Genomic DNA, 25,642 nt, shown 5'->3' with positions numbered 1-25,642 from the left:
GGAGTTTTTTGCGTCCATTTTATATTTCCATGTATGATTTTACACTTCATACTACAAAAGATTCCTGATATTGGATACCATATGAAAGACACAAACCAGTTTTTGCACCCTTATTTGAGTTATGCCTCGATATCTCTTATAGCTACCATTTTTTGGCCATTTGGGATGACTGGCATACGTTTTTGATTTTAATTATTGCTTTTCAAGCTGACGTAAGAATAAGATAAAAATTTCTTGATCCCTAAAACCTGTCCAACCACACTAAAATCAGTTGCACAGCTGCCAGGTTGAGTGAGATGTGACTAGTTATATACTGTCACAGCCATTTTGGCAGCCATCTTGGATTGTCATGCAAACTGAGGATTGCACAAGTCGGTCAATTTAAGGAATGACTTCGTTGACCCCAAAGGACACTAACATCAAGGTAACGGCATCTCATGGAGCTAAGATATCACATTTTACATGTTGTGATCGACGGTCATCTCGGCGACAATCTCGTATATTTCAAACTGCCCAAGGGTGCAAGACTGCCATCGTGCAGATTCGGATTTAGTAAGCTTTGAAAATATAAAAGTACCAAGAACCCTGTGGGGTTAAGATGTTTGGGTTTTTAGCTTGGCTATCAAGTCGAAAACATCTGTTAAAGATAGATAGAGGTGGAAATATGTATGAAGTGATATTCGTGCTTTTGCTAAAGCTTCATCATGTTTATGCCACAACTGTACACGGTCATTTTCTTTCTTGGAGACTTATGTCTACCTTCGAAACGATTAATGACCAGATATCAACCCATAGAATAAGCACTGATCACATTAAGCATGATGCAAACTGACATACATACATACATTCACTACATACATACATACATACATACATACATACATACATACATACATACATACATACATACATACATACATACATACATACATACATACATACATACATACATACATACATACATACATGCATGCATGCATGCATGCATGCATGCATGCATGCATACATACATACATACATACATACATACATACATACATACATACATACATACATACGAAAAGTTTACAACAAAATTTGATTCGTGATCAAGCTATTTTATTTCATATTCTACTTTTGCAAACATTTTGAAGGCGTATAGTCATTGTTTCTGAATGCAAGTCATTGTATTCAGCCATTGTGTCTTATATACCGGTATATCAGCGCATCTTTACAGCTTATAAGCAATGTTATTTAGCGGTTATCCAGTAGACCAATTATCACTTCTGTCACTGTAACAATAGGGATCTGAAAGACAAACAAATATGGCAAAAATATAATTTTACTGTTCAGTAGTACATTCTATATGAAGGTAGATGATTAACATGGTCTCATTTGTAAAAACCTATTGATAAAGTCCATACTGACATGCCCTCCTTACATCATTTCGTCATCAATTTCAATTTTTATCATGAAATTGAACATAAATTTCGCAAAATCATTACCTCACAATATAATGTATGCCTGAGAAGGGTGGGAAATCAAGTCAATATCTATCAAGTTATAGTAAAAGTTGCCATGATCTATCTTCGCACGTACAAGAAGAAGCTTAAAACTAATAACTCTCTCTCTCTCTCTCTCTCTCTCTCTCTCTCTCTCTCTCTCTCTCTCCTCTCTCTCTCTCTCTCTCTCTCTCTCTCTCTCTCTCTCTCTCTCTCTGCTGCTATTCTTGATCTGACAACAGCAAACAGGTGCCTCACTGCAGAGGGAAGATGTTTTGCTATATAACCTTTACTTTTATCATCGACGGAAAACGTTTCAGCTTAGCAGTTACTCTAATGTCTGTCTTGAGAACTCATATGGAGTTCAGCGGGACAAAAGAAAGGGGGCCTTGATTTTCAACGGCACAAGGCATATCAACTCAAGCAAACAGATGATATTTGGAGGGAAACGAACATTAAAGAATGGATATTGTTATGTTAAAAGGCATCGCTTTATACAATTATGTTCTCTCATGCTCCGTGCATCATTTATAAAATCAGTGCATTTTGCTGTGCAAGTGTAACAAAGTTTCTTTTTTGCATGTGAATACACCATAGTGATTAAGTTTATTAAGTTATATAAACAAATAAAGCCGATATAGTGCCGCGCAATCACATCTCGTCTCGAGATTCGGAAATTGGACACTTGTTACGTATGGATAATCTTATCAATTTCTGTCATTGCCGAGAATGAAAGAGTACATACTACGAACCATAAAAATCACGACAGTACTAGTATCATTACCTAACCAAGGCAACAAGGCGAAGCCGTTGCATTTTATAATGATCTAAAGATAGAACCTATAGCTTTCAGGATCAGTTCAACTTTAAAGGTCCTTTTGGCGATCCCCGGTATAGCCTTTGTTTTAGTCTGTAAGAGGATTAAGGAGGTCTGATAGCCTTTTGTTTTTCATTGACAATAAATTTTATGATGATACAATCAGGCGCCAACACACGGCCTTTAAAGATCGTCGATTATTATTACCATCAATACTCGCCTCACAAAGTAATCATTTTTCTTCAAAACATTGACAATCTCATAGTTGTATAGACGAGTTAATAATACACACAATGTCTTAGTCATTTATATAATCAATACGAGATACCATCTGTCCTGTAAGACCACATTAACCGTGTCTAGGCAGGTTGGGCTTGTCCAACTTTAACAGCAGACTCAGAATTGCGCAACTTGTAATTTAACCCCAATCACCATTGTTTCGCCCAAACCCATTGTTATCAATTGTGAGGGAATAAGAGGTGAGCAGATCAAATTACATGTAGGTGGGTAGTGCCAATAGCACTTAACCCGTCCACCAAGAATAGTGGGTTCCTTTGCGTGTGTACTGCAGTAGGCTCCTGTGCTTTGCCTCTGCACAATGTCAAAGTACAAAACAAATGAGAGAGAGAGATGTGAAAGAGAAATTATCTCTCACTAAATCATTTTCTTTCTTTTACATTATTATATTCCAAACATCGATCTACAGGATCACAATGTCTACAGCGCTTTTAATCATATTAATCTTAGGTAAGTCACGGAAGATACTATCTCGGACTATGATGCTGACATGTGCCAAATAAACAATTTAGGGATACTACTGTATTCTACTTATACTCAGTTCAGAAAATATCTACATCTCGCCTGAAAATAAAGTTTGAGACAAAAAATGAATAAAATGGTCCCATACCACTGTAATCTCCAAAACGCTTCAAAAATACAAAACAAAATTGTCGTTCCTTTCCTACATTGACAAATAACGAGGACATTGTCAATGTTAACAACTAAATAATTGTATACACTTCTTCACTGATGGTTACCTGCTGAAAGCTATCCAACGATCTATCTATCTATCTATCTATCTATCTATCTATCTATCTATCTATCTATCTATCTACCTATCTGTCTGTCTGTCTGTCTGTCTGTCTGTCTGTCTCTCTCTCTCTCTCTCTCTCTCTCTCTCTCTCTCTCTCTCTCTCTCAAATGAAACATTTACGACTATGCAGAGACGTAATAAATTACCTGGTATTTCACAGACAAAACCCTTTGGTCTAAAGTCGCAATATTCATCGTCCCATTTGCCATTATGGCCAAATCTAAACCTGTAAAAATAGAAATAAAGAATTTATAAAGATTACCTGAGATTATGGTATAAGAATCGTACGCAGCGATAAAATTGTTGTCCATTACAGTAAGTAGTGACGCGGTCAAAATCCTCATACATATTTTACATCAGAATCTGAACGCATACCTTTCTATAAAAACTTAAAAGTCTACCAAATGATTGAACAGTATGTCATGACAAACGCTTAGGAAAACAACACAATACTATTTGCATAAAGGTAGAATGTGCCTCGGGACACATATTTTGACTCTCAAACTTTTCCGATACTTTTCTGATCTACCGCTTCGTTTGATGCCCTCTCAGTAAGGAAAACATTCAATGCCTTAGTTTCTTTTTTAAATTGAATTTTTTTCTACATAGAGTTAGCACAGAGATGGCGGCCATTTTGAATTTCAATTATTGGAAATCGTGAGTGATTTGTTTCTCTGGTAACAAAATTTGGACGGTGACCCCCGATTTTGATTTTTGATTTTCAAAGTAAATGGTTGAAATTAATGAAAGATTCCTGGAGGAAAATTTCAGAAAAAGTTAAAGTCCTGCAATGTTGAGGCGAATACTACCGTAAGATAGAATGCGCCACTGAACAAACACGGCGAGCGATAGTTTCTCAACATCTATATAATCACACAGACAAATATAGAAACAGAATAGCAACGCGGCATGCCTTTTGTTCCATGGTCGTCTCGGTAGACTATTGCCTTTTCATATTAAAATAAGCTTCAAAGGTGTTCAACTTTTTGGGGACTTTGTTGTTTATGGTTGATAATTGCACGAGATTATGCAAAAAAATAACACGCCAGCAGTTTCATAAACATGTCCTTCCTTGCCAAACGTGTAAAAGACGGTATGACTGACCATAAACCATTGAGTAAAATCAGACAGTATCGATAAAAGACTTTCAAATTTGGTTCAAACACACTCATTATATATTCATATAAATATGAGAGGAATTTTTAAAACGGTAAAACTCACTTTCCTGAAGCTCAAAACACTTCCGTTTTCGCCAACACGCTAATTCTGCTAAGCACCACACGACAACAACAACACAAACTTTGCCGAACATACTTTCGCTTAACATTTGGCGAAAATCCGAAAATTACGGAAGGATGCATGGTCGGCACTCTTCGGAAAAGGAGGAGAGAGCAACCTGAGGCGAGGCGAACATGGATGGGTTACGTAACCGCTTCACCCCTTGAACAATACCCGTTGCTAGTCTGTTTCTATATTTGTCTGTGATAATCACCAGGAGATGAGATGACGGGACATACAAATAGTCGGACGGCAAGAAGTATTTAAACCGTAATACCATGTTGGATATAAGGTATTACAATCGTTATCGCACTAAGACTCTCCTCTACCTCAGAACCTCCCGACTTCGGGACATTGGCGGCTATTTTATTTGTCTGAACAGAGAGTTGCCATTTCAAGAGCTGTAGCAAGGGCGACGCCACACTATCAAGCTATGCGCCAACAACCTGTGCACCTGTTTGGAAGAGGATGAAAAACAATGTTTGCTTGAACTTGTACAAAAAATAACAAGAACTCAATTAAACGGAATGCCATAGAATAAAATTGTGACATTTATCTCATAATTTCTGGTGAATTTTCTTGTTGCTTATTGCCTTTCAATTCTAAGACGGAAATATCGCACCGTAGGCAGAGAGCGGCAGCGCTTTGGTAAATGTGTTTCCTGTGCTAATTGTCACGCCGCATATGTAGGGGGAATACTACACAACTCATAAACATCAAGGTGCATATGTCGACGTTCACCGTAAAATGCAACGGCTCACATTTTGCGGTTAACGTCACAATTATGGAGTGATATAGGCATGAATACATGATAATATCTCCTCGAAAAGAAGGCATATTTTGGACTTTGTTATCGCGCCTGTGAGATAAGTTTTAAGTCCAATACTACCAAATGCATATCAATAATAAGTAGTATGTAAACATAGTGAACTTAACATATTAAAAAATTACGATTCTTGCCATGAAGTTGTTTGCTTTAATCTTTAGCAATAGCTCCTCAGAAACACCCTATAGTATTCAGCTTAGGTGACCCTGCCGGTTGCCAATCACATCGAACTTGTCAAACATTGTACGACACTCTCAGTGTGTGTACGTCGCATGTACACAGTCTAATCAATACTTGTAACCGTTTGTAAGTTTGTACAGTCCCCAGTTCTTGGATTGAACAAAACTTGTCTTTTGTCACAAGGCAATGAGCTACTACATTCTACGGCAACTCAAAGTTTTGTGCAGTATCATAATAAGAGGTCCTACGTTCTGCAAGTTCTACTTACTGTAAACAGTACCCTTTTAACGACGCCCTTACCATAACTGAACACAGTCCTGTCCACTATCATCCTTTTTTGGATTGTTATTCGGTTCACCAGGAGCCCAGTTGCTGTAGTCATCTTGACAATGGCTTTCACCGTCAGACCAGATGAATTCACCTTCGTTGAGGGTATCTTCCAGACCAATCCAGAAACCGAACTTGGTGATGCAATGCGGACCATCCATGTTGTTGTCTACGATATACTGGCGCACCTTGTTATCGATATAACTATTTCTCAAAACAGCTAGTCGACCTGTAGGACCGCCAGGCTGTACGAACTTCAAACTGCAGGCATGTTCCGCACTGGCGTAGTAAGGGTGGGTATAATCAGGTTGTTGGCAGTAAAATTCATACTTCATACACATGCAATCTCCGTCAACGTGTTCAACGAACGATCCTACGTTGCAAAGAGAAATAAGAATATGTAGCAAAATACCACAGTCGTTGGCATTTAGATATAACTTAATACGAGCAAAAACAAATATATACAGAGTGAGAAATAGTGCTTTATATTGAAATTGTTGCGATTGAAATAAAGACATGAATTCAAATACTTGATGCAAGTGTCAGCGGTAAGAACGCACCTCACAAGCAGTCCTACGGTGAAGAAAATTAACTGAAAAGCAGATACAAATCACCGATGATGCACATTAAAAAGATAGGAAATACTAGTTGCATTCGACAGCCTGTTTCAGCATAAGTTTCGACCATCGTAAACACGATCGGTGATTAAGATAATTTGTTGGGTTTCATCAAATGCTGTCATGTCTTATTTCTTTTATCTCTCAATACCTGCTAGGAAAGTTATCACCCAATTTATTGCCATTTGTTCGAACCTTTTTATTTTACGCACAAAATTTAACTTGACAATGTGTTCACAGATCAAAGAGTAAGAGACAGAGTGTTTACTCACCATCTGGAGCGAATCCAAAGCTGCGCGAGGAAAAGAAGAGTTAAAATTGTATCAGTCGGTGAATAAATGTGTAATATCGTCGCTTGATACAAGCGAATTTTATTTTCCGAATTTATTTGTGGGTTCGAGCCCAGTTGAAACCATAGTATATTCCATGGAACTGTTTGGTGCTTTGATTTTAGTCTCAGCAGACAGTCGACACAATTCAAGAACTATAAATATTAGCATCGAAAAAATTACAACATTGTATCAGATACAAATTGCTGTAGACATAAAGATTGGTATTCCATTCCCATAGACCATAGATAGTACATCCGTGGCCAATTTACTGTTGATTAAGCTGACTTGTCGCAGTCGAAAATTCTGCTGGTATAAAAAGAAAACAGACCCTACCAAGGGTTGTAAATGAGAGTTTACAATTGGGCACCCTGTTTTAAAGACAGAGACACAAGATACCACTTCAACTCATCAAAGGCTCTACACGATAATTAGTTTATTGAGGCAAACCACTTTTATGAAATCACTGCTGTAGCATCACGCAAGCTTGTGTGTCCCATGCAGACAGAGTCAGGGGAAATAATAAACAAGACTTGTGCATGAACCAGTGCATGGTAATGTTACATTGTATCTTTATCTTGAGCACAGGGTGCCAATAGTAAGTTCTCATTTACAACCCCAAATAGAGCTTGTTTTGCCTCTGTACAAATAGAATTTCTGACTGCATCAAGTGGGCGTAATCAACAATAAGGGGCCGCGGATAACTAAAACATGCGCATGGTAAACGCAACCAAGTGCGTTTGGCATCAACCCCCTCCTCCCCTCCCCTAAACGAAAGTTTAGAAGTGCGAAAATCGAACCAAGCCTCAATCTCTATCAGCATCCTACAATCGGTAATTATGTTGCTATGAAATCACGTATACGCTTCCACCACCCCAGCCATATCCCCTCTAAATCAATCTTTGTTCAGCGCCAACTGGACAATGTCAATGAATTGGGACAGTGTCCAAAATGATTGTTATTTTACCCATACGCTGAACCAATCCATGAAACCATGTAGTGGAAAGTGGCGATATGAAAACATGAAGTGCAATATTTGCGCACGGTAATCGAAATACATTGAAACCCGCTCCCCTAAACACAAAACTTGCGTTTACCATCCGCGTGTGTTTTCATTATCTACGGCCCTTAAAATGGTCATGGGTGTATGTGGTTCAGGATGTAACGTCTTTGCCAAATTCTGCAGTTTTCTCTCTCGCTTTAATACAATTGTTGATCAACTTTGTAAGTCGGAAAAGAGTATGTCGCATGATGGCACATCACTACATAACAACCGGGGAGATATACAAGGACCTTTGACGGGGTAATACGCGAATATACAGCCCATTTTTACTATTGTAGTTTTCCTTGGGTGATTTGAAAACCATATCTTCGAAGGATGAAGGAATATATACCTGCCATGGACTAAATATACCATAGAGGAGACAAGTAACACCATCAGGAGCATTTTGTTTGGTTTCTGAAATGGATGATAAAAACAGGAACAGAGTTAGTGCTGCAAGCAGCTTCACAGGGCCAAGACACTTGCAAACACTGGCAAAAGGTACCAGAGTGATAATCTTATAACCCTCTTGTGCTGTAAGGTACCCCATCATACGGAATATGACGGAAGTAGAACTTATGATTACTGATTGATAGGATATTATACATATTTGAGGTCAAAGGTTATCGAGGTCACATGATATTTCGTCACAAACTGTTCCTCCCATGGTTATCCCTGTGTACAAAAATCAGACCTCTAGCTCTATTTGCTAGCCAAGAATTACACATGTGCATAATTAACAAGTCATTGACAATGACATAGTCCCCACTTGTAATAGGAGTATTAGTCTTGATGGGTAGGGAAATATGGTCATTAAGAAGTATCACTGGAGTGTATATGTTGAGATCTATGGGCACATAGGTCTATGTCGTTGTTCCCAATTTGAAACACATGAGGCATGTCTAAGTTATGGTTCTAAATCGGAAAAAAAGATCAGACTTCTAGCTGTATTGGCCAGCCAAGAAATACATATGCGCATAATAAATGAGGTACAAGATGTGACATCTTAAGGTCTAATATCCTATCAAAATTGGAGGGTATATAACTTGTGGTTACTGAGTTATGCATATATATGTATAATCAAGGTCAAAGGTCATCGAGGTCACGTGACATTTTGAAAAAAAATTGTATTGCTAATTAATCTATATATGCCAAAAATCAGACCTCTAGTTCTGTTCGCTTGCCCAGAACTAGATATGTGCATAATTAATGAGGTAAAGCGCGTGTTGTCATAAGGTCTCCCATCATACTAAATATAAAGGACATAGCACTTGTGGTTACTTATTTATTGACATAACGTCATCGAAAAGGTCATCGAGGTCATATGACATTTTGTCAAAAAACTTCATAGTTATCCCTATATACAAAAATCAGACATCCAGCTCTATTGGCTTACTCAGAATTAGATATGCGCATAATTAATGAGGTACAGTATGTGGCGTCATAAGGTCTCCCATCATACCAAATATAAAGGGTGTACCACTTGTGGTTACTGAGTTATGGACAAATATGTATATTTCAGGTCAAAGGTCATTGAGGTCACGTGACATTTTGTCAAAAAATTGTATTGCTAAGTTATCCCTATATACCAAAAATCAGACCTCTAGCTCTATTGGCTCGCTCAAAATTAGATATGCGCATAATTAATGAGGTACAATATGTGGCGTCATAAGGTGTCCAATCATACCATATATGAATGGTGTAGCACTTGTGGTTACTGAGTTATGGACAAATATGTATATTTGAGGTCAAAGGTATCCGAGGTCACGTGACATTTTGTCAAAATATCTGAGATATCTGCGTGAACTGATGGACGAACGGATGGATGAACGGACGGACATGACCCAATCTATAAGCCCCCTGGACTTCATCCGTGGGGACTAAAAACTGTGTCACTGCATCCTTTTTGCAATATGAATACGATGAGAAACTAAATTTTTATTTTTCTTGGCCTTATACATGGGAGTCTATGGAGAACTGCCTTATACATGGGAGTCTATGGAGGTGTAAACTAAAAAGTCCTCTAACACGGCCAAATTTGATCGCATTGTGAAACAAATCGACGTGCATCTGTATGGGGTAGGGTACTATCCTTGTGCAAAGTTTGAAAGAAATTGACCAGGGCATGTCTGACATATCTGCGTGAACGGACGGACGCACGGACATGACCAAACCTATAAGTCCCCCCGGACGGTGTCCGTGGCGACTAATAAGGCACAGGATGTGACATCATAAGGTCCCCCATCATACCGTTATATGAAGGGCATACCACTTGTGGTTACTGATTTATAGGCATATATGCATTTTCAAAGTCAAAGGTCATCGAGGTCACATGAAATTTTGTCAAAACACTTTCCTACCATAGTTTTCCCTGTGTACACAAAATCAGTCCTCTATCTATTGGCTAGCTGACAATGAGATATGAGCATAATTAATGAGGCACTGGAAGTGGCCCCCATAAGATCCCCAATCTTGCCGAATATGAAGGGTATAGAACTTGTGGTTAGTGATTTATAGTTTGATATGCATATTTGAGGTCAAAGATCATCGAAGCCAAATGACATTTCGTCAAAAACTTTGCTCATATAGAATGAATAGATAATTAATCAGTACAAAAGTAATTTCACGATTAATCCATTCTCGCGAGCCAGAGCATAATTTCTGCTCCGCTGACCTCCGCAAAAATCAAGGGGTAGCACTAAGCTGTTTCCGTAAAGAGGCGCGTGGTTTACCACGATGGATTAATCCGCTACAGGCCTATCTGTAGCCTAATTTAGTGACTTATTGATTGATTTGGTTGTGTTTGTGCCCGGTAGTGTAGAGTGTGTGTATGTATACCTGTGCTTCATTGAACTCGCAGAGCATGTAACCTTTCATATGTCTGGAATGCAATATATATGTAAATAAGTTTGAATTGATATCCTAGCCATACGCTTTTTTCTACCAAGCGACTAATTCTATGGAATATTTAATCCAGAATACCCAGAATGTCAATCAAAACGATAAATACAGCGTTTGTGAGAGCTCCGTATGACTGCGTGCCGTATGTCGGCCGTTCGTGTTGTTAACAGAAATTTGTAATCTTAATGCAAATGCTTGGCCCTCACCCCATCGCAACCAAGTAACGTACATGAAACAGATATTTGAAAGAAATTAAGAAAACCTAATGTACAGGGAATGTACAATACCATTTTAACTATTTAACTGCAAAATAGGAGGCACCGTGGAACAGTGGGTAGGGCAACGGACTCACTATCAGAGGATGGTGGGTTCGAGACCCGGTTCAAGACCCGATATGTCCAGAGTAATGGACTCACTGTCTGAGGACGGTGAGTTCGAGACTCTAGCACGGTGTTGTGCCCCTGAGCAAGGCACTTTACTCATCATTGCTCCATTGGGGGTTAGTGGGTTATGTGTACCTCATCCTGTAATTGGGCTAACGCCGTTGGATGATGGACTAATAAAAAAAAGAAAGAAAATTGTCTCGAGGTTTGAATGCTTGGTGTACAAATAATTGACAACTTATACTGAATATACTGAATAGGGCAATAAACTTATTGTATTTGGGATATAGTCGAACTCTTTCCGGAAGTAGATCCATTATACTGTGCTCATATAAAGGACAGAGCAGTGCAAAATGACATTCATCTTCTACAACTGACTCATTTTAACTTAAGGTTAGGAATGCCTTCCAGCTCCAATAGCTAATCTATAACTCGATGAGCAGAGTTTCGTCAGGTCAAATTTAAATTTCGTAATTCTTATGGAAGTAAATATAATTCTGGTTCTAATAAAACTTAAAATTCTACATGAACGAAGTGTTTGTGATTATTGTAAACTGGCTGAACATTCTTGCCTGTAACAGTCTTGTTATCTCATTTGAAATAAACTTATAAAGGGGAACCGAAAGGCGTTTTAACAGCCTTCTGAAAACAGTGAAATCTGTTCTGCGGCAGTTTTTCCTGTGATCAAATTCTCAATTACAGACACTAGCAGTTAATGCTATGAAAACCAATAGATTGTGTGTTCAGCATTGTTCAAAATTACAAAAGGTTACTGGTCATACAGACCATGAATATTGAAAACTTCAAATTTTTCATGAAAACTGTTGGTCCTGTAGACATATACCGAATCCAAACTTTTAAGATCCATATTTTGAAGAAAATACTGGTAACAAGTTCACTTTTTATTCAATTACCCGGGGCCAAATGAGTTGCTGTTCAAGTCTAAATCTGGTCGCATCGCCATATATTACATAATTCCCAGTCACATAAACATCTGTAATGAAGAAGAACCTCTGACTTTACATTTCAGTTTGTTTCACCTTGATCACAATGATCGAGATTACCTGTTTTTTAGCATGCTTCCTCATTTCGGTATGTCTGTCCGACATCTTACATATGTTTAACAGTACAAGATAACACCCAGATGCAATCCTTTACAGCAAGCTGGGAAAATATCTTACACACTGATCAGTTATGTCATCTCAACTTCACTTTCCAAGTTAGAGCAACATGATTTCCGGGATGTTCAATACATAAGCTGTTGACTCTGAGACTGAGTGTGCAGTCAAGGTTGAATATCTAAACTTCTGTATTTAAACAGTAAATACTTCAATAAATGGCCCACATACATGCTGATGATAAAGCAAAAATTGAACCGATAGCTTTGCAAGAGGGCATGTAATATTCATCACCACAGAACATCTGAAGGGCAAACCTTGGTCATTCATTTCAAAGATAACCGTGCGGGGACGGCCGCAGAACACACCACAAGCCCTTATGCAAATATCCCTAATACTTCGGGCTTGCACTGTCACTATATATAGGAAAAAATTGCAAGACTGGAGCGAGAAAGTGACGCTTTCTCGCCATTGGTGAGAATATCGTTGTTATTCTCACTGGCAAAAGTGAGAATAGTAACTGATTCTCACCGGTTAAACTGGGAATTCTCACCAAACCTAGTCAGAATGGTAATTTTCTCTGTGAGAATGTATCATATTCAACATTTACTGTTGCAACCAGACTCACAGTTCATTGGTGAGAATGAACTACACTCATTATTCACTGGTGACATTAAACCAGATTGATTCTTACCAGTAAGCAACAAGTCTTACTGACTCTCACCAATGAATGGTGAGTCCATCGTCGTAAACCACGCGCCTCTTTACGGCAAAAGCTCAGCGCTTTTGCGTAGGTCAGCGGAGCGGAAATTGTTGCTCTGGCTCGCGAGAATGGATGAGTATGGTTGATTCTCACCAGTAAATGATGAGTATGATACATTATCACTGTGAAAATAAGCATTGTCACTGTGTTTGGTGAGCATTTCCGGTCGCAAAGACGAGAATATGTTATCATACTTGATTCTCACCAAGGAGTGCGTTTCTCACAGCTCACCAGTGGGGATTTAAAAAATTTCTCACCGACAGCAGTGAGAATAACAAGAGATTCTCACTGATTACTAAAAAGCGTCACTTTCTCTCCAGTCTCGCTATTTTTCCTATAGTGTGTCTCACCATTGGGTTCTGTCACAGAATACACAGTGGGCCGAGGGACTGTGTATAAGCAATATATACTCTGAACTTCGCTTTCCCTGTTAGTGCAACATGATTGCTAGGGTGTTCCAAAGGAGTTTTATTGACTTTGTAATTTTGAATGGAGAGTGAAGTTTTAATTATAAAGTTCATTATTTCCACAACAAAATAGTTGGTTTCACTATTGGAGAGGAGCAACTTCTGTAAAGGTAGATTACAAAAAAACCGGCACAGAATGTCTTGCAAGAGGGCATAAAATATTCATCACAATCATCGCCGTAGGACACTGGAAGGGGGAAATCTGAGTCGTTCATTTCACAGATATCTTGATTCAAATTCTATATTTCGGTAAAAGATATTATCATTTAATAATTTCTTTTCTGCCTAAAACTTGTTCATATATAATTTTAGTCTTTGGCTTTGTGTTACAAAATGATTTCGGTATGATAGTTAGGCATCTAGTCATGAGAGTTAGGCATCTAGTCATGAGAGTTAGGGAATCGGGACATGAGAGTTAGGCATCTCGGTATGATAGTTAGGCATCTAGTCATGAGAGTTAGGCATCTAGTCATGAGAGTTAGGGAATCGGGAAACATTGAGAGGAAGTCGGTGGAACGCCATCCCTTATCCATGTCAGTAAAATTGTATCGACGTAGGCATAAGAAAAGTACAACCAAGGTATCCAAAAAATATGTTCGATGAAATATCTGAACAAATTAGATATGGAACTAAAATTAAACCAAATCCGTACACAGCAATACTTGTTTGACATTAGTTACTATATATCACATTATACTATAGAAGGACTTTGGGCATAAATATTGTTTTCATGCCAACAGTCGCTATGAGACCTCACAATCATGCGAAAAAATCGCAAGAAATCGACAAATTTTAAAGAGTATGTCATTTTTGAGGACTTTTTCAATGTAATGAACGTCTCTGAACATGATGACGTTTGCAATCGCATACATTGGTCTATATTCCTTTGAACTATAACTAAGGAGTAAGCACGTTTTCAAAAACTTCTAAAACCCACAACAATGATATTGTGATTTTTTACTATGTTCAATTTTTATGATATTGCTGCTCGCTAAGGATCGACAGATTGAACAGTAAATCAATTTTACGCTGATTAAAATGTATCTTGTCGGAAATCTAGACGTAACCATGAAATACACATTATGCAAAGAAAAATAAAAAGTATGTTTCTCATCCTCGCGATTGTCAATTATGACCCGCCGCGTCAACCCTTTTTTATTGCTCATTAGGAAATAAAATGAAAAAAAAATCCGCAAAAGTACGCGACGATAGTGCATAACACAGTGCTGTATAAAACAGAACTGTAAACAAAATAACTGACACAAAACTGTACACATATTTCAAAACTGCGCGTCGCTGCACTAAAAGTCAAACCACAAAACTGTTGCTATGAAAAAATACTAAAGCATCACTCTGCTCTGCATTTATCTCTGCGTGCATTCCTATATTATGTTCATAATTTTTGTGCGTTGTTGTTGGTTGAAGAATTAAAAAAGAGAAAAAAAAGAAAAAAAACAGCGTCACCGCATCATTAGGTCTAGGGTGAGAAACAAACTTTTTATTTTTCTTGGCCTTAGCATGCATTTTTAGAGATGACATTGAAAGAAAAAAGTCCAAACTGCTAATAGTAATGTCTCCGTTCTGTTTGTTATTTGCCTGTATTAAAGTTACAAATTTCTATGTCACGGTCAAAGTTTTGTCAAAATCCCACCTGTAGATTTAAATTACAACAGGTAACTAGTTTTATGACGTAAAACTTCCAGCCATGTGGTTGTTGTGCTTTAAATCGTTATTCGGACTAGGATTTAGCTGTCAACAGTAACATTAGACATAGATACAGGCTACAAGCTGAGGAACTCGGTATTATGGCAGCAGTTTGAAGATTGAATGAAAAAATGTCCTCTACAAATAGCGCAGAAACAATTGATATGAACAGTGGTAGTTTCTTGGGCAGCTTAAAGCGTTCCTCTAACTTATGCTGATACGAACGCGGATTCAAAGTTAGACACAAATCAAGACAATAAAAATAAAACAGTAATCAGGCTGTGTCGGCTCTCATCGCTGTAAAAAGATAAACATTCGAAGAAGTAATAAAACTAGTCTGCAATACTCCCCCTGTATACTCACAATACTCACAGTTCTGACCAAACCGGGATTGCACTGACAATTGATGAATCTCGGCCCTTTTATTGATATCACTTCCAGGGGTTGAGACATTATTATAAATCAAAGGAACGGAATTTCTATTCAGCTATTGCTAGACTCAGACAAAATTGATACAAATTAGGCGAACCACCCCTCTAATCCGGGCGATGTAGAGGTGGCGGGAGTCTTTATAGTTTTGTATTCTATCGCTTTATTTGACAGCTATTTTCATTCCAGGTGAATTTTGATATGTTGATGAAAGTTACTTTTGTGAAAGCCATAAGGCTTATAACCAATCTGCCGTGCCAGACAAATCTAGGATTTGCGGCTTCAGCAAATTTTCCAGTCTAGGCCTACTACGTGTTCAGATTTAGCAAACGGCAAAAATTTGTCAATATATTACAAATATTCACATACGTCAGGGAACATTATTTGAATTGACAGCTGCATAAGCCTAACTTTCCATGCGCCCACTATATATGTAAATGCGCCCACTATATATACATATATATATATATATATATATATATATATATATATATATATATATATATATATATATATATATATATATAAAATGTATACAATGTGCCCTCCCGGATATATATAATAATATATATATAATATATTATATATATATATATATATATATATATATATATATATATATATATATATATATATATATATATATATATATATATATATATATATATATATGTTAGGTGATGAGTTTAGCCGCCTTACTCACCATCAACGCACAACGAATGAAAAGCCCCATCTAAGAGTCAGGACCGCCCACATTGGACCGACTGAGCCATTAGCTCAGTTGGTAGAGCATCCGTAATGTCTACGGGGGGTGTGGGTTCGAGTCCCGCATGGGTCACTTTTCATTCACCACTATATTTCATATAAAAAAATCGTATGGTGAGTCATTTCAAATTTACCCTTCTCTGGCTTTGCATCATTCATAAGATTGATCCTCATTACCAATAACTGATTCCTAAGTTGGTGACTTGTGTGCGAGGCCCTGTAGAATCCCGCGGGATCCTTAGGTTGAAAGGTTAGGTGATGAGTTTAGCCGCCTTACTCACCATCAACGCACAGCGAATGAAAAGCCCTATCTAAGAGTCAGGACCGCCCACATTGGACCGACTGATCCATTAGCTCAGTTGGTAGAGCATCCGTAATGTCTACGGGGGGTGTGGGTTCGAGTCCCGCATGTGTCACTTTTCATTCACCACTATATATATATATATATATATATATATATATATATATATATATATATATATATATATATATATATATATATATATATATATATATACCTTATATATACATATATACCTATGGAAACTACCAGGCGTTCTTGTTGTAATCGAAACTATCGTTCTGAAATGCACAGTGTTCATCTTGTTGGAACTGTCTGTATGTAGAATATCCAATATTATTGTATTCTTACGGTTCACTTTCTCGTATTTCAAAAACATTTCGGGATCTCATTAACGCACTGAGGTACTCTTGATTTCAATAGATATCGCCAGCTTCACCGTCGCCCCGACGATCAGCGAGGATACATTTTTAAAATCTCGCATTATTGTGAATTAATTGAACGTTATCAGATATAAAAGCACGTAGCAGCTAGGATGAAAGTATGTCAGAATCCATATCTAGAGAAAGTGTGCCGTGATACGGCAAATTATACACAAATGTGAGGGCGCTTTCCCCAGTAACGTCAAACAGGAATGTCGTTCAGATCATACAACTACTTTCTCCAATCGAACACTTACCCGCACCCCTGTCCGTTATTCTAGCCCAAAGCTGGTCGCTAGGAAATCCAAGATACGAGACTCTTCAATGCTCTTATACCAGGGCTAACACGAGTATAAAAGACACAATACACATTACGTCACTCCATTTGAATCTGCAAACAGTAGTTAAACATTGTTCTCTAAAGCGTAGTGGATAGAAATGAATAAACACAAATAATAATAGTGCGTTGATGGAAGAGGAACCATAGAGTTGCGGATAAACCTCGAAGTCACACTGAAGGTTTCTTCAGCATGAATTTGAAACGGATCCTTGTCTTCATCGCCGTTTTTGCTGCAGGTACGTATTTTGATCAACACTATATCATTGACTTTGCAGACTACAAGTTTCATTACGCATGAAAGTGTATCCTCTTGCGGTGAATTTTTAAAGTTTTGCACTTCTGACAATAACTGCATCTTACTTCCGCCTTAGCGCGAAGTTTGACATGTGCAGAAGGAAAGTTAGCGTATTTTATGAGTTCACAGTGTGATAAAGCTCCGAAACTCGTACCGCGATCATTGTGATAATTTCAAACACATTCTTGAAAGAAATACAAACTTCCGAGATTCAACCACAAGAAATGCATTTTGTGAATATTATTCTTGGTTAGTATTCAAGACTTGAGGTAGGCCTACATAGTCATTTAGGCAGATGATGGTATAAACATCTTTGGCTATTAGTAACATAACAACAAACGCCTGTTTGGCGGCTATTTACTTCTTGTAATGATGTTCCCGATGCACATGATTTTCCCAGGATGCGAACAACAAACATCGTCCACACAAGGTTTATATCAGTCGTCATGACAACTTGCCTAAAGTGAGAAATACGATGGTATCAACCGGGACTCGAACCCACAACGCACGGCACCCAATCACCTAGCGCAGAGGACAACAGACAAACCGCTCGACTAAATCCCCAATCCTAAAAAGATTGGTTCAATAACCGAGCTAAGGATGTTACAATTTTGACTGCGCCCTCTCCACTCGCCGTAGAGTTCGTAAAGCACTCACGCTAGCACACACGCTATCATACATCTCACACAAACTAGAGAAATAGCCAGTTAGGACCTTGGTGTGTGTCAAAAATGAAATATATGCAACTTACCAAATTGATGACATTGTCAGAAAATGTCAGGTTAGGTTATTTTATATTGACATTTTTATGAGTGAAAGCGAAAAAAATAATCATGATGAAACGGTGTAATTATGTCTGCTCAAAATTTATCAAAATGTTGGGGACCTAACTGAGAAAATCATTCTGAGTTCGACCACAACGGTGTATCCATCTGATTTGTGAAAATTGAGACTACTGCGGCCAAAAATGCCGCTTTATATTACCATTGCTGCTATTTGGAACTTCGGCTGGCATACAACATCAGAAATAACTGTAATGTATTGGAGAAGAAACCATGGCATGTAATCAAAATCATTGATCACCTGTATAACTATGAATTTGCGCAAAGTTTGCTTAAAAATTGGTGCAGGCTTAGCGTGTCGCTGCAGTGATTATGCTGCTTAATGACTGGAATCCAAAGCCGAAGTAAAAAACGAAAGTACGATAAAACTGCCAACTCTTGCTTTAAATTAATTGCTACATAAGTAACTCAAAATGCTGTATTTTTGTTGGCATTTAATCAGCACCAGGGAGTTAGGCCAAGAAAAATAAAAAAGTTTGTTTCTAAACCTCGCGCGCGTGAATTCAGACCCGGTGCGTCAACCTTTTTTTCTGCTCACGGGGAAATAAAATGAAAAAACCAAAACAACACATAAATAGTGCATAACACAGTGCTGCATAAAACATAAATGTAAACAAAATAACTGACACTAACATTCCATTCAGAACTGTACACATATGTCACTGTTATATCAAGCTGTCAAAACTGTGCATTGCTGCACTAAAAGTCAAACCGCAGAACTTGATATACAAAAATTCTAAAGCAACACTGCTGTACATTTACATTTGCTTGCATTCCCATGTTGTTTTCATATGCGTTCTTGTTGGCTGAAGAATAAAAAAAAATAAGAGAAGAAAACCCGCGTCACCGCATCATTTTAGCAGTATGTCTAGGATGAGAAACAAACTTTTTATTTTTCTTGGCCTTATTTCACTTATTTGAAATCCGAACGACCTCTTAACCGTCAGTATGCTCTACAACATTTCAGATTAGGCACTGTCGTCCGAGTCATGACGAGGCGAATATATTAATCTTTTTCAGCGGGGCATTACTGGTATTGTGCAAGCGACTGCGAATGTGTCAGTATGTATATTAGTCTGTCAGTTTTACCATCTTAAATAATCCACCAGAAAATCGATAAAACTTAAATCTGTCCCTGTATTTATCATTCTATGTATGTATGTGTGTAGATAGGTAGGTAGGAAGATAGGTAAGCAGTACTGTAGGTAGGTCTGGTAAGCTGAATGTTATGTTTTTGTCTCAGCGAAGGGGAATATGTATACCTCTATACAGTGGAGCAACCATTTCTCTATGTAAGGTGCAATGGTCTACTTGTGAAAATGCACTTGACTTCAATCTACAGCCTACGATGCCTGTATCGGCTTTCACAAAGGAAGGCTGTTGAAGCTCTCTACCGTTTTTTAATCATCCATATACGTTGCACCTTTATCTTGTACTGCTGTAGAACGTGAAATTTTAGCAATGGTTGTCAAAGTCAGTAGGAAAATCAGAAGGTAGACCAAAGAATTATAATATTCAATCTGTGTTGACATGCACAAACCTGAAATTATCTAACTATAAACTATAAACTCTTGACGTTTTTACGATTTTGCAGTAAGAAAAAGAACTTTCATATTTTACGCTTATAATCCTGAATGATAAGTTTCAGAAAGAGAACACCAGAATTCAACTAGCGCTCGCCATGTTTTTAATCATTAACGTCAATTTAGTACCTATTTTACATTTATGGAAAATTACCTTTAGCAAACAGTTTAATCAAGAACACTGAAAGGTACAGATCGAACGGCCTGTTTTCCTGTTACATGCTTTTTGGGTAGTTATCAAGAGCCGGTGCAAGTAACATCTGATCGCGCCAATAAAATATGTCTTGAGAATGTTACCACTTCTGCTATGATGAACAGTTCAATATGTTTTTATTTTACGGTCGATGAGTCCATTCCTATAAAAACCTGTCGTGCTCTCCTTGGAAAGGTGTGTTAAGTGTTTCAAACTACGCCTGGCATTCTTTCTTACTTTCATGGCTATAATTGGACCGTGACATAATATTCTTCCTCGGTTTTCACACTTTTGTTTCCTAATCCCCACTTTCTATTTCTATTCTCACATGTTCATGACGTTTGGATATGTTGATATGTTCATATTCAGACTGCTTACTAGCTTTATTCCTGGACCGTAAAAATGGAAGTATCTCTGATTTTTGCAAGAAACCCAAAGCATATTTTCTTGTGGTATTGAAAAGATTGTCAAATCCTTTAAAACTTCAAAGTTGGAAAATAGATGGCATGTTGGCCTTCCTTCTAATTCCGATGTTGTTCATTTGTAAATTCCTTCAAGAGTTTACGGTCATACTTGCCACTGTCTTCGGGGAGCATACTGTAGGTGAATAAGATGAAAATTTGTAGCTCCCGACAACTGTTTAACCGTAATCTTAACTTCAGTAACTTTGTCTCCGATATTGTCTACCAGCTAATTAAATTTATGATAAAACCCTTTATTGGTAAATGTTCGTCCTTGGACCTTTAGTGACAGATTCATGGAGACGTCGACGTCGACGTGCATGCCATCCAGCCAACAGTCAAGTGAGTGCCTGGTCTTCTTGGTCGGCATGCTCTGTTCCTTGTGGTACTGCTGGTGTACAGACAAGAACTCGATGGGTCACGGTTGGTGCTTCGTGTGGTGGATCCTGTCCCTATTCGCTGAGCGAGTCGCAGTCTTGTAACAATCCTGGTTGCCATGACCACGGGGTGCCACTCGAGAGTTCTTGTAGCTGTTACAGGGGTTGGACAAACATATGTTGCGACCAGAGAGTGTATAGACGTAAGTAAAAAAGGCCAACCTTTGGCGTCGAAAGTTATCTTTACGTATTCTGACTCATATGTTTGGTGATGTTTTTCGTGTGCTGAAGGCAGGTTACTAGATAGATAGATAGATAGATAGATATCGTATGATAGATAGATAGATAGATAGATAGATAGATAGATAGATAGATAGATAGATAGAGAGATAGATAGATAGATAGATAGGTAGATAGGTAGATAGATAGATAGATAGATAGATAGATAGATAGATAGATAGATAGATAGATAGATAGATAGACAGATAGATAATCTTGCTGACAAAATCATGATTCGGTAAACAGTACACAAATGAGCCCTCAGTTTTGTTTAAAATGTTTAAGGACTCGGGCGACATCTTACATGCGTTCTTTGCGATTGTTCTGTTGCTTGCGAGATTTCAAAACATATATGTGCAATTATTCTTTAACGGCGCCCTTCTCAATTCCAGGTTCTTGCATTAGCGACCATGTCAATAGCCCATTAACAGTTTGCTATTCTTTTGTTTTCCATTGAATAGTTCATCAAGTAAATAATATTTATATTAGATAAATCTGATAATTGAAGGGGGCTTTAAGCTTTCACAAAAACAAAGACAATTTGCTAACGTAGACGTATTCTAATGGTATCATGAATGCATGCTCGCGCCCCCCCCCACACACACACACACACACCACATCAACACAACAACACAGAACAAGTATACAGTGACGTGACCGGCGTTGTGATGGTATTGTCGATCACTTGGTAGCGAGTCGGGATCCCGGGTCGGGATCGGCAAGGCTGGTATTCCGATGTTGAAGGGATATAAGGAAGACTTGAGGCAGCGAGTACTATAATCTAAATATGCTACTTTATTCAATTATGCTTTATGCTACAGTACATAGAGTGATTACCAGCTAACGGAGAGCTCTAGCCTGACCAATACACGAGAGGCGTGGACAGATATACATGGCCTCATGAATAGTAATAACAGCTCATGAATAATAATGACATAGCACTATGTCACATATACTACCAACGATTTACAGACACAAGCCTAAGGTCTCAATTAAATTTAATGCAGTATATCACTTGCTGCATTTTGCAGAAAATAATTTTTATAAAAGTAAAGGGTTTCCAGTGTTAACATTACAATATATTGACACATTTCCTACAATGTAACTGAATATTTTCATTCGTGAGAAAGTTGTTTAAATATGCACATAGCGTAGTAATATGCATTGCATATACCATTGTCTTTTAGTATACAATCATGTGTCACTATGTTAAGTAACTTTATCAAAATTGATCATTGTTTAAAGTTATTCAATGAGGAGGACCAGTCACGAAATGTTGTTAAATGTGAAGCAACATTTTTATTAAGACAGTTCCAAATGTTCTTCGTTTCAATTACATCTGAGCAATAACTATCTGCGTCATGTTTCACCGATTTTACTTAGATACAGTTTATTGCAAATACGGTTACATATGCATGACACCATGACAACACTTTCGGTAAATTCTGACAAATGGATCCTAGAGGCAAAACAATACATCACAATGCCAGGTATCTGTTGTGTGGGATTATCCTTGTAGGCAAGACAGCATGTTGGGACAGGGCCTTGATCAAGTGTTAATGAGTCTGCGTGATGAACCGTTGCCATAACAATATATATCAGGCTGGTAAAAATCAACGCTTAGTATGGCTTAGTATATTTGTAATTCAAGATCAATGCTTGAATTGATTATATCCAATTTCTAACAGGAATTAATTTTCGCATTTCTTCTTATTCATAAAGTCACTGACAAGCAACCACAGCATTCAATATTCCTTCTTAACATATCTCTGTGAGATCAACATCTGTAAAACGTTTCACCGAATTTACTGTTTTAAGAATGTGCCACAGATATTTAAACTCTCAAACCTTTCCATTTCTTTTCTGAACCGTCACTTCTCCGGCTCATTTTAAAACATCTGGAGTGAGAAAAAATTTAACCGTCTCAGTTTTTTTTATAGAAAATTTTATTTGTGCTACTAGAGTTAACACAGGGATGGAGACTATTTTGAATTCGAAGTATCAGTAAATGTCAGGTAATTTGTTTCTCTACCCCCAAACTTTGCACGGTTATCCCTGTTTCTTTCCTTGATTCGGAACGAGTATGGTTGAAAGTTTCATTGAGAAAAATTTGAGCAAAAGTTAAAGTAAGCTTATTTCACTTTTGAGGCACGTACTACCATAATAGAACTATTATTGCAAGGATCCTAAGAAATAAAAATTGCCATCATCAAAAGCTGAAGAGTTTTGTCTCTTTCCACAATTCCGCTGCGCACCTTGTAATGTTTTTTTCTGTAGCTGATCGAATCTGATACAGCAGAAATGAAGACGTATGCTAAAGCATATGCTGACATCAGTAATCCACATTTGCATGAATTATCCAAGAAAAACTTTACGAACATTAAGTTGTCAGTTTTTGCCGATCACAAACACGATGTATGCATCCATTTTTACTCTATCTAAATAGCCTATAGATATTGACACAATGGACAGGCAAACACATACCAGTTAGGAGAGCCAATATGACATCAAACTGGTCCAATAATCATTTCCGTTCAAGGTAATACATTACCAGGTCCATGGGACATTTGTGATTTACAAATTTAAGTAGGACCATCCTGAACCACTGATAGTGGTGGTACCAGGTGTCCGGAATGAGTAAGCGTACCCTGCTAGCATGCTACACCCGTCAGGATTGGTCCAAAAATTGTCTAAATATTGTATGAAATGATACAGGATATGAATCACTGTAACAAGTCAAAGCCGGGAATGCTGTCGCTAATCATTTTAGTGACCGAGGTGTCATATTTGGCCACAATGTCGTCATATCGACCGTAGAACTTTGTGAAAGTCCTAACGAGTCTTTTTGTTGTGTATTTCTGTCTCACTAGTTTTGATGCCAATGAGCTGTGTCTCAGTTGAAGATCAGTGTAGGAATCAAAAGCCCTACAATATCTGAGAAGTTGAGACACGTACACACAAGACACGCTAAATATCGCTTAACTTTAAGTCAAAGAAATCGTCAGTTGTTTAATTTGTTATATGTAATTTGGTATCATACAAAATTATAGTTGGACAGGAAGGGGGTGTTAATGTGACAATATTATTCGTAGACACCTTCCTTTATTATAATTAAGGATCAAAATCAAGGTCAGGTGCCAGTATGGAGAACCATATGATTTTTCAGGGCAAATATGATATGGTAGTTGTACGCTGATTTTAATGATGTGAAAGAAAGAGACTTGTGTCCTGTAGATCTCTTATAAATTTACAGAAAGACATACAGTAATGTCCTGGGTTGGCGAACATGTAATGATTTCGAATTCATAAAAACTTTCTCAGTGTTCAAATGAATATAGTTGCTTCTCTTAAAATATAAAAATTGCGATGTTCATTATAGGAAGATTTAGAACCATTCGTTTTGTCTGCAGTACTCCAAGCTACAATAACTGCGGCAGTGGTTAAAACTTTAGCAGTGTGCGCGACTTAAAAGCTAACCCGAGAACCCTATCATTGTTAAGTTATATTCAACGGCTATTTTTCTCTAACGCTTCACAAAGTAAGTAGCTTTTCGAGGTTAAGAAGCGGTTAGATTTACCCTTCATCGTGTCAGTTTGACCTATTTAATGAATATCGTAGGTTTGTATCATCATTCGCTCGTCCACGTGCTTAATCAGTCGTCTTTGCCTGTCGAGCACTGAAAGGAGTGCGTTGGTATCAAGAACACTACGTGAAGGACCAGTCTTTCAAATCTCAACAAATATCTATTTGTCCCATTGAGATTCCGCACCTAACTTGAATGTGTACAAGACTGAACAGAGGATAAAGAATGTTTTGTACAGTAATCTGTCCAATCCTTACAATACGGTAGCCTTTCATCAAATCTCAATCTGGCCATTTTCAAAGGATGAAAGCCAACAGTGAAGTACCTAATAAGTCCAATTGTACACAAAGTGTACAAATGTTTGCATGAAATGGACTAACAGAATATTCGTTATAGCCTGCATAAAGCCTTAAGAGTGAACACTGCTGTTATCTGAGATGTTTTCT

At 37.8% G+C, this 25,642-nt stretch overlaps 2 protein-coding genes across 2 annotated transcripts in view; both read right to left on the bottom strand.

Annotated features, from left to right (window-relative positions):
• Nucleotides 1-1,087: 1,087 nt before the first annotated feature.
• LOC139121795 (C-type lectin domain family 19 member A-like) overlaps nt 1,088-25,642 on the bottom strand; it is a 37,513-nt gene continuing 12,958 nt past the window's right edge. Inside the window, exon 6 of the mRNA XM_070686987.1 lies at nt 1,088-1,191. Within this exon, the coding sequence (XP_070543088.1) occupies nt 1,142-1,191 (50 nt within the window). The 3' untranslated portion in view covers nt 1,088-1,141. The remainder of the gene's footprint in view (nt 1,192-25,642) is intronic.
• On the bottom strand, nt 1,141-8,408 carry LOC139121801 (C-type lectin domain family 19 member A-like). Its single transcript, XM_070686999.1, has 5 exons — nt 8,343-8,408; nt 6,892-6,911; nt 5,976-6,375; nt 3,538-3,617; nt 1,141-1,287 (listed from the first exon to the last, which is right to left on the bottom strand). The coding sequence occupies exons 1-5, from the start codon at nt 8,393-8,395 to the stop codon at nt 1,241-1,243; spliced, it is 600 nt and encodes a 199-aa protein (XP_070543100.1). The 5' UTR covers nt 8,396-8,408; the 3' UTR covers nt 1,141-1,240.

The sequence above is a fragment of the Ptychodera flava genome, chromosome 2, assembly GCF_041260155.1.
Source record: "Ptychodera flava strain L36383 chromosome 2, AS_Pfla_20210202, whole genome shotgun sequence".
Classification (NCBI taxonomy): Eukaryota; Metazoa; Hemichordata; class Enteropneusta; family Ptychoderidae; genus Ptychodera; species Ptychodera flava.
This window is presented reverse-complemented; position numbering and strand designations above follow the sequence as displayed.

What these genes read in the sequence shown, in the direction of transcription:
- LOC139121801 (XM_070686999.1), bottom strand. Translation starts at nt 8,395, where the DNA reads ATGCTCCTGATGGTGTTACTTGTCTCCTCTATGGTATATTTAGTCCAT. An exon ending in CTTTGGATTCGCTCCAGATG is followed by an intron (nt 6,376 to 6,891) that starts GTGAGTAAACAC and finishes TTTGCAACGTAG; the next exon opens with GATCGTTCGTTGAACACGTT. An exon ending in CAGGACTGTGTTCAGTTATG is followed by an intron (nt 3,618 to 5,975) that starts GTAAGGGCGTCG and finishes CTATTTTTACAG; the next exon opens with GTTTAGATTTGGCCATAATG.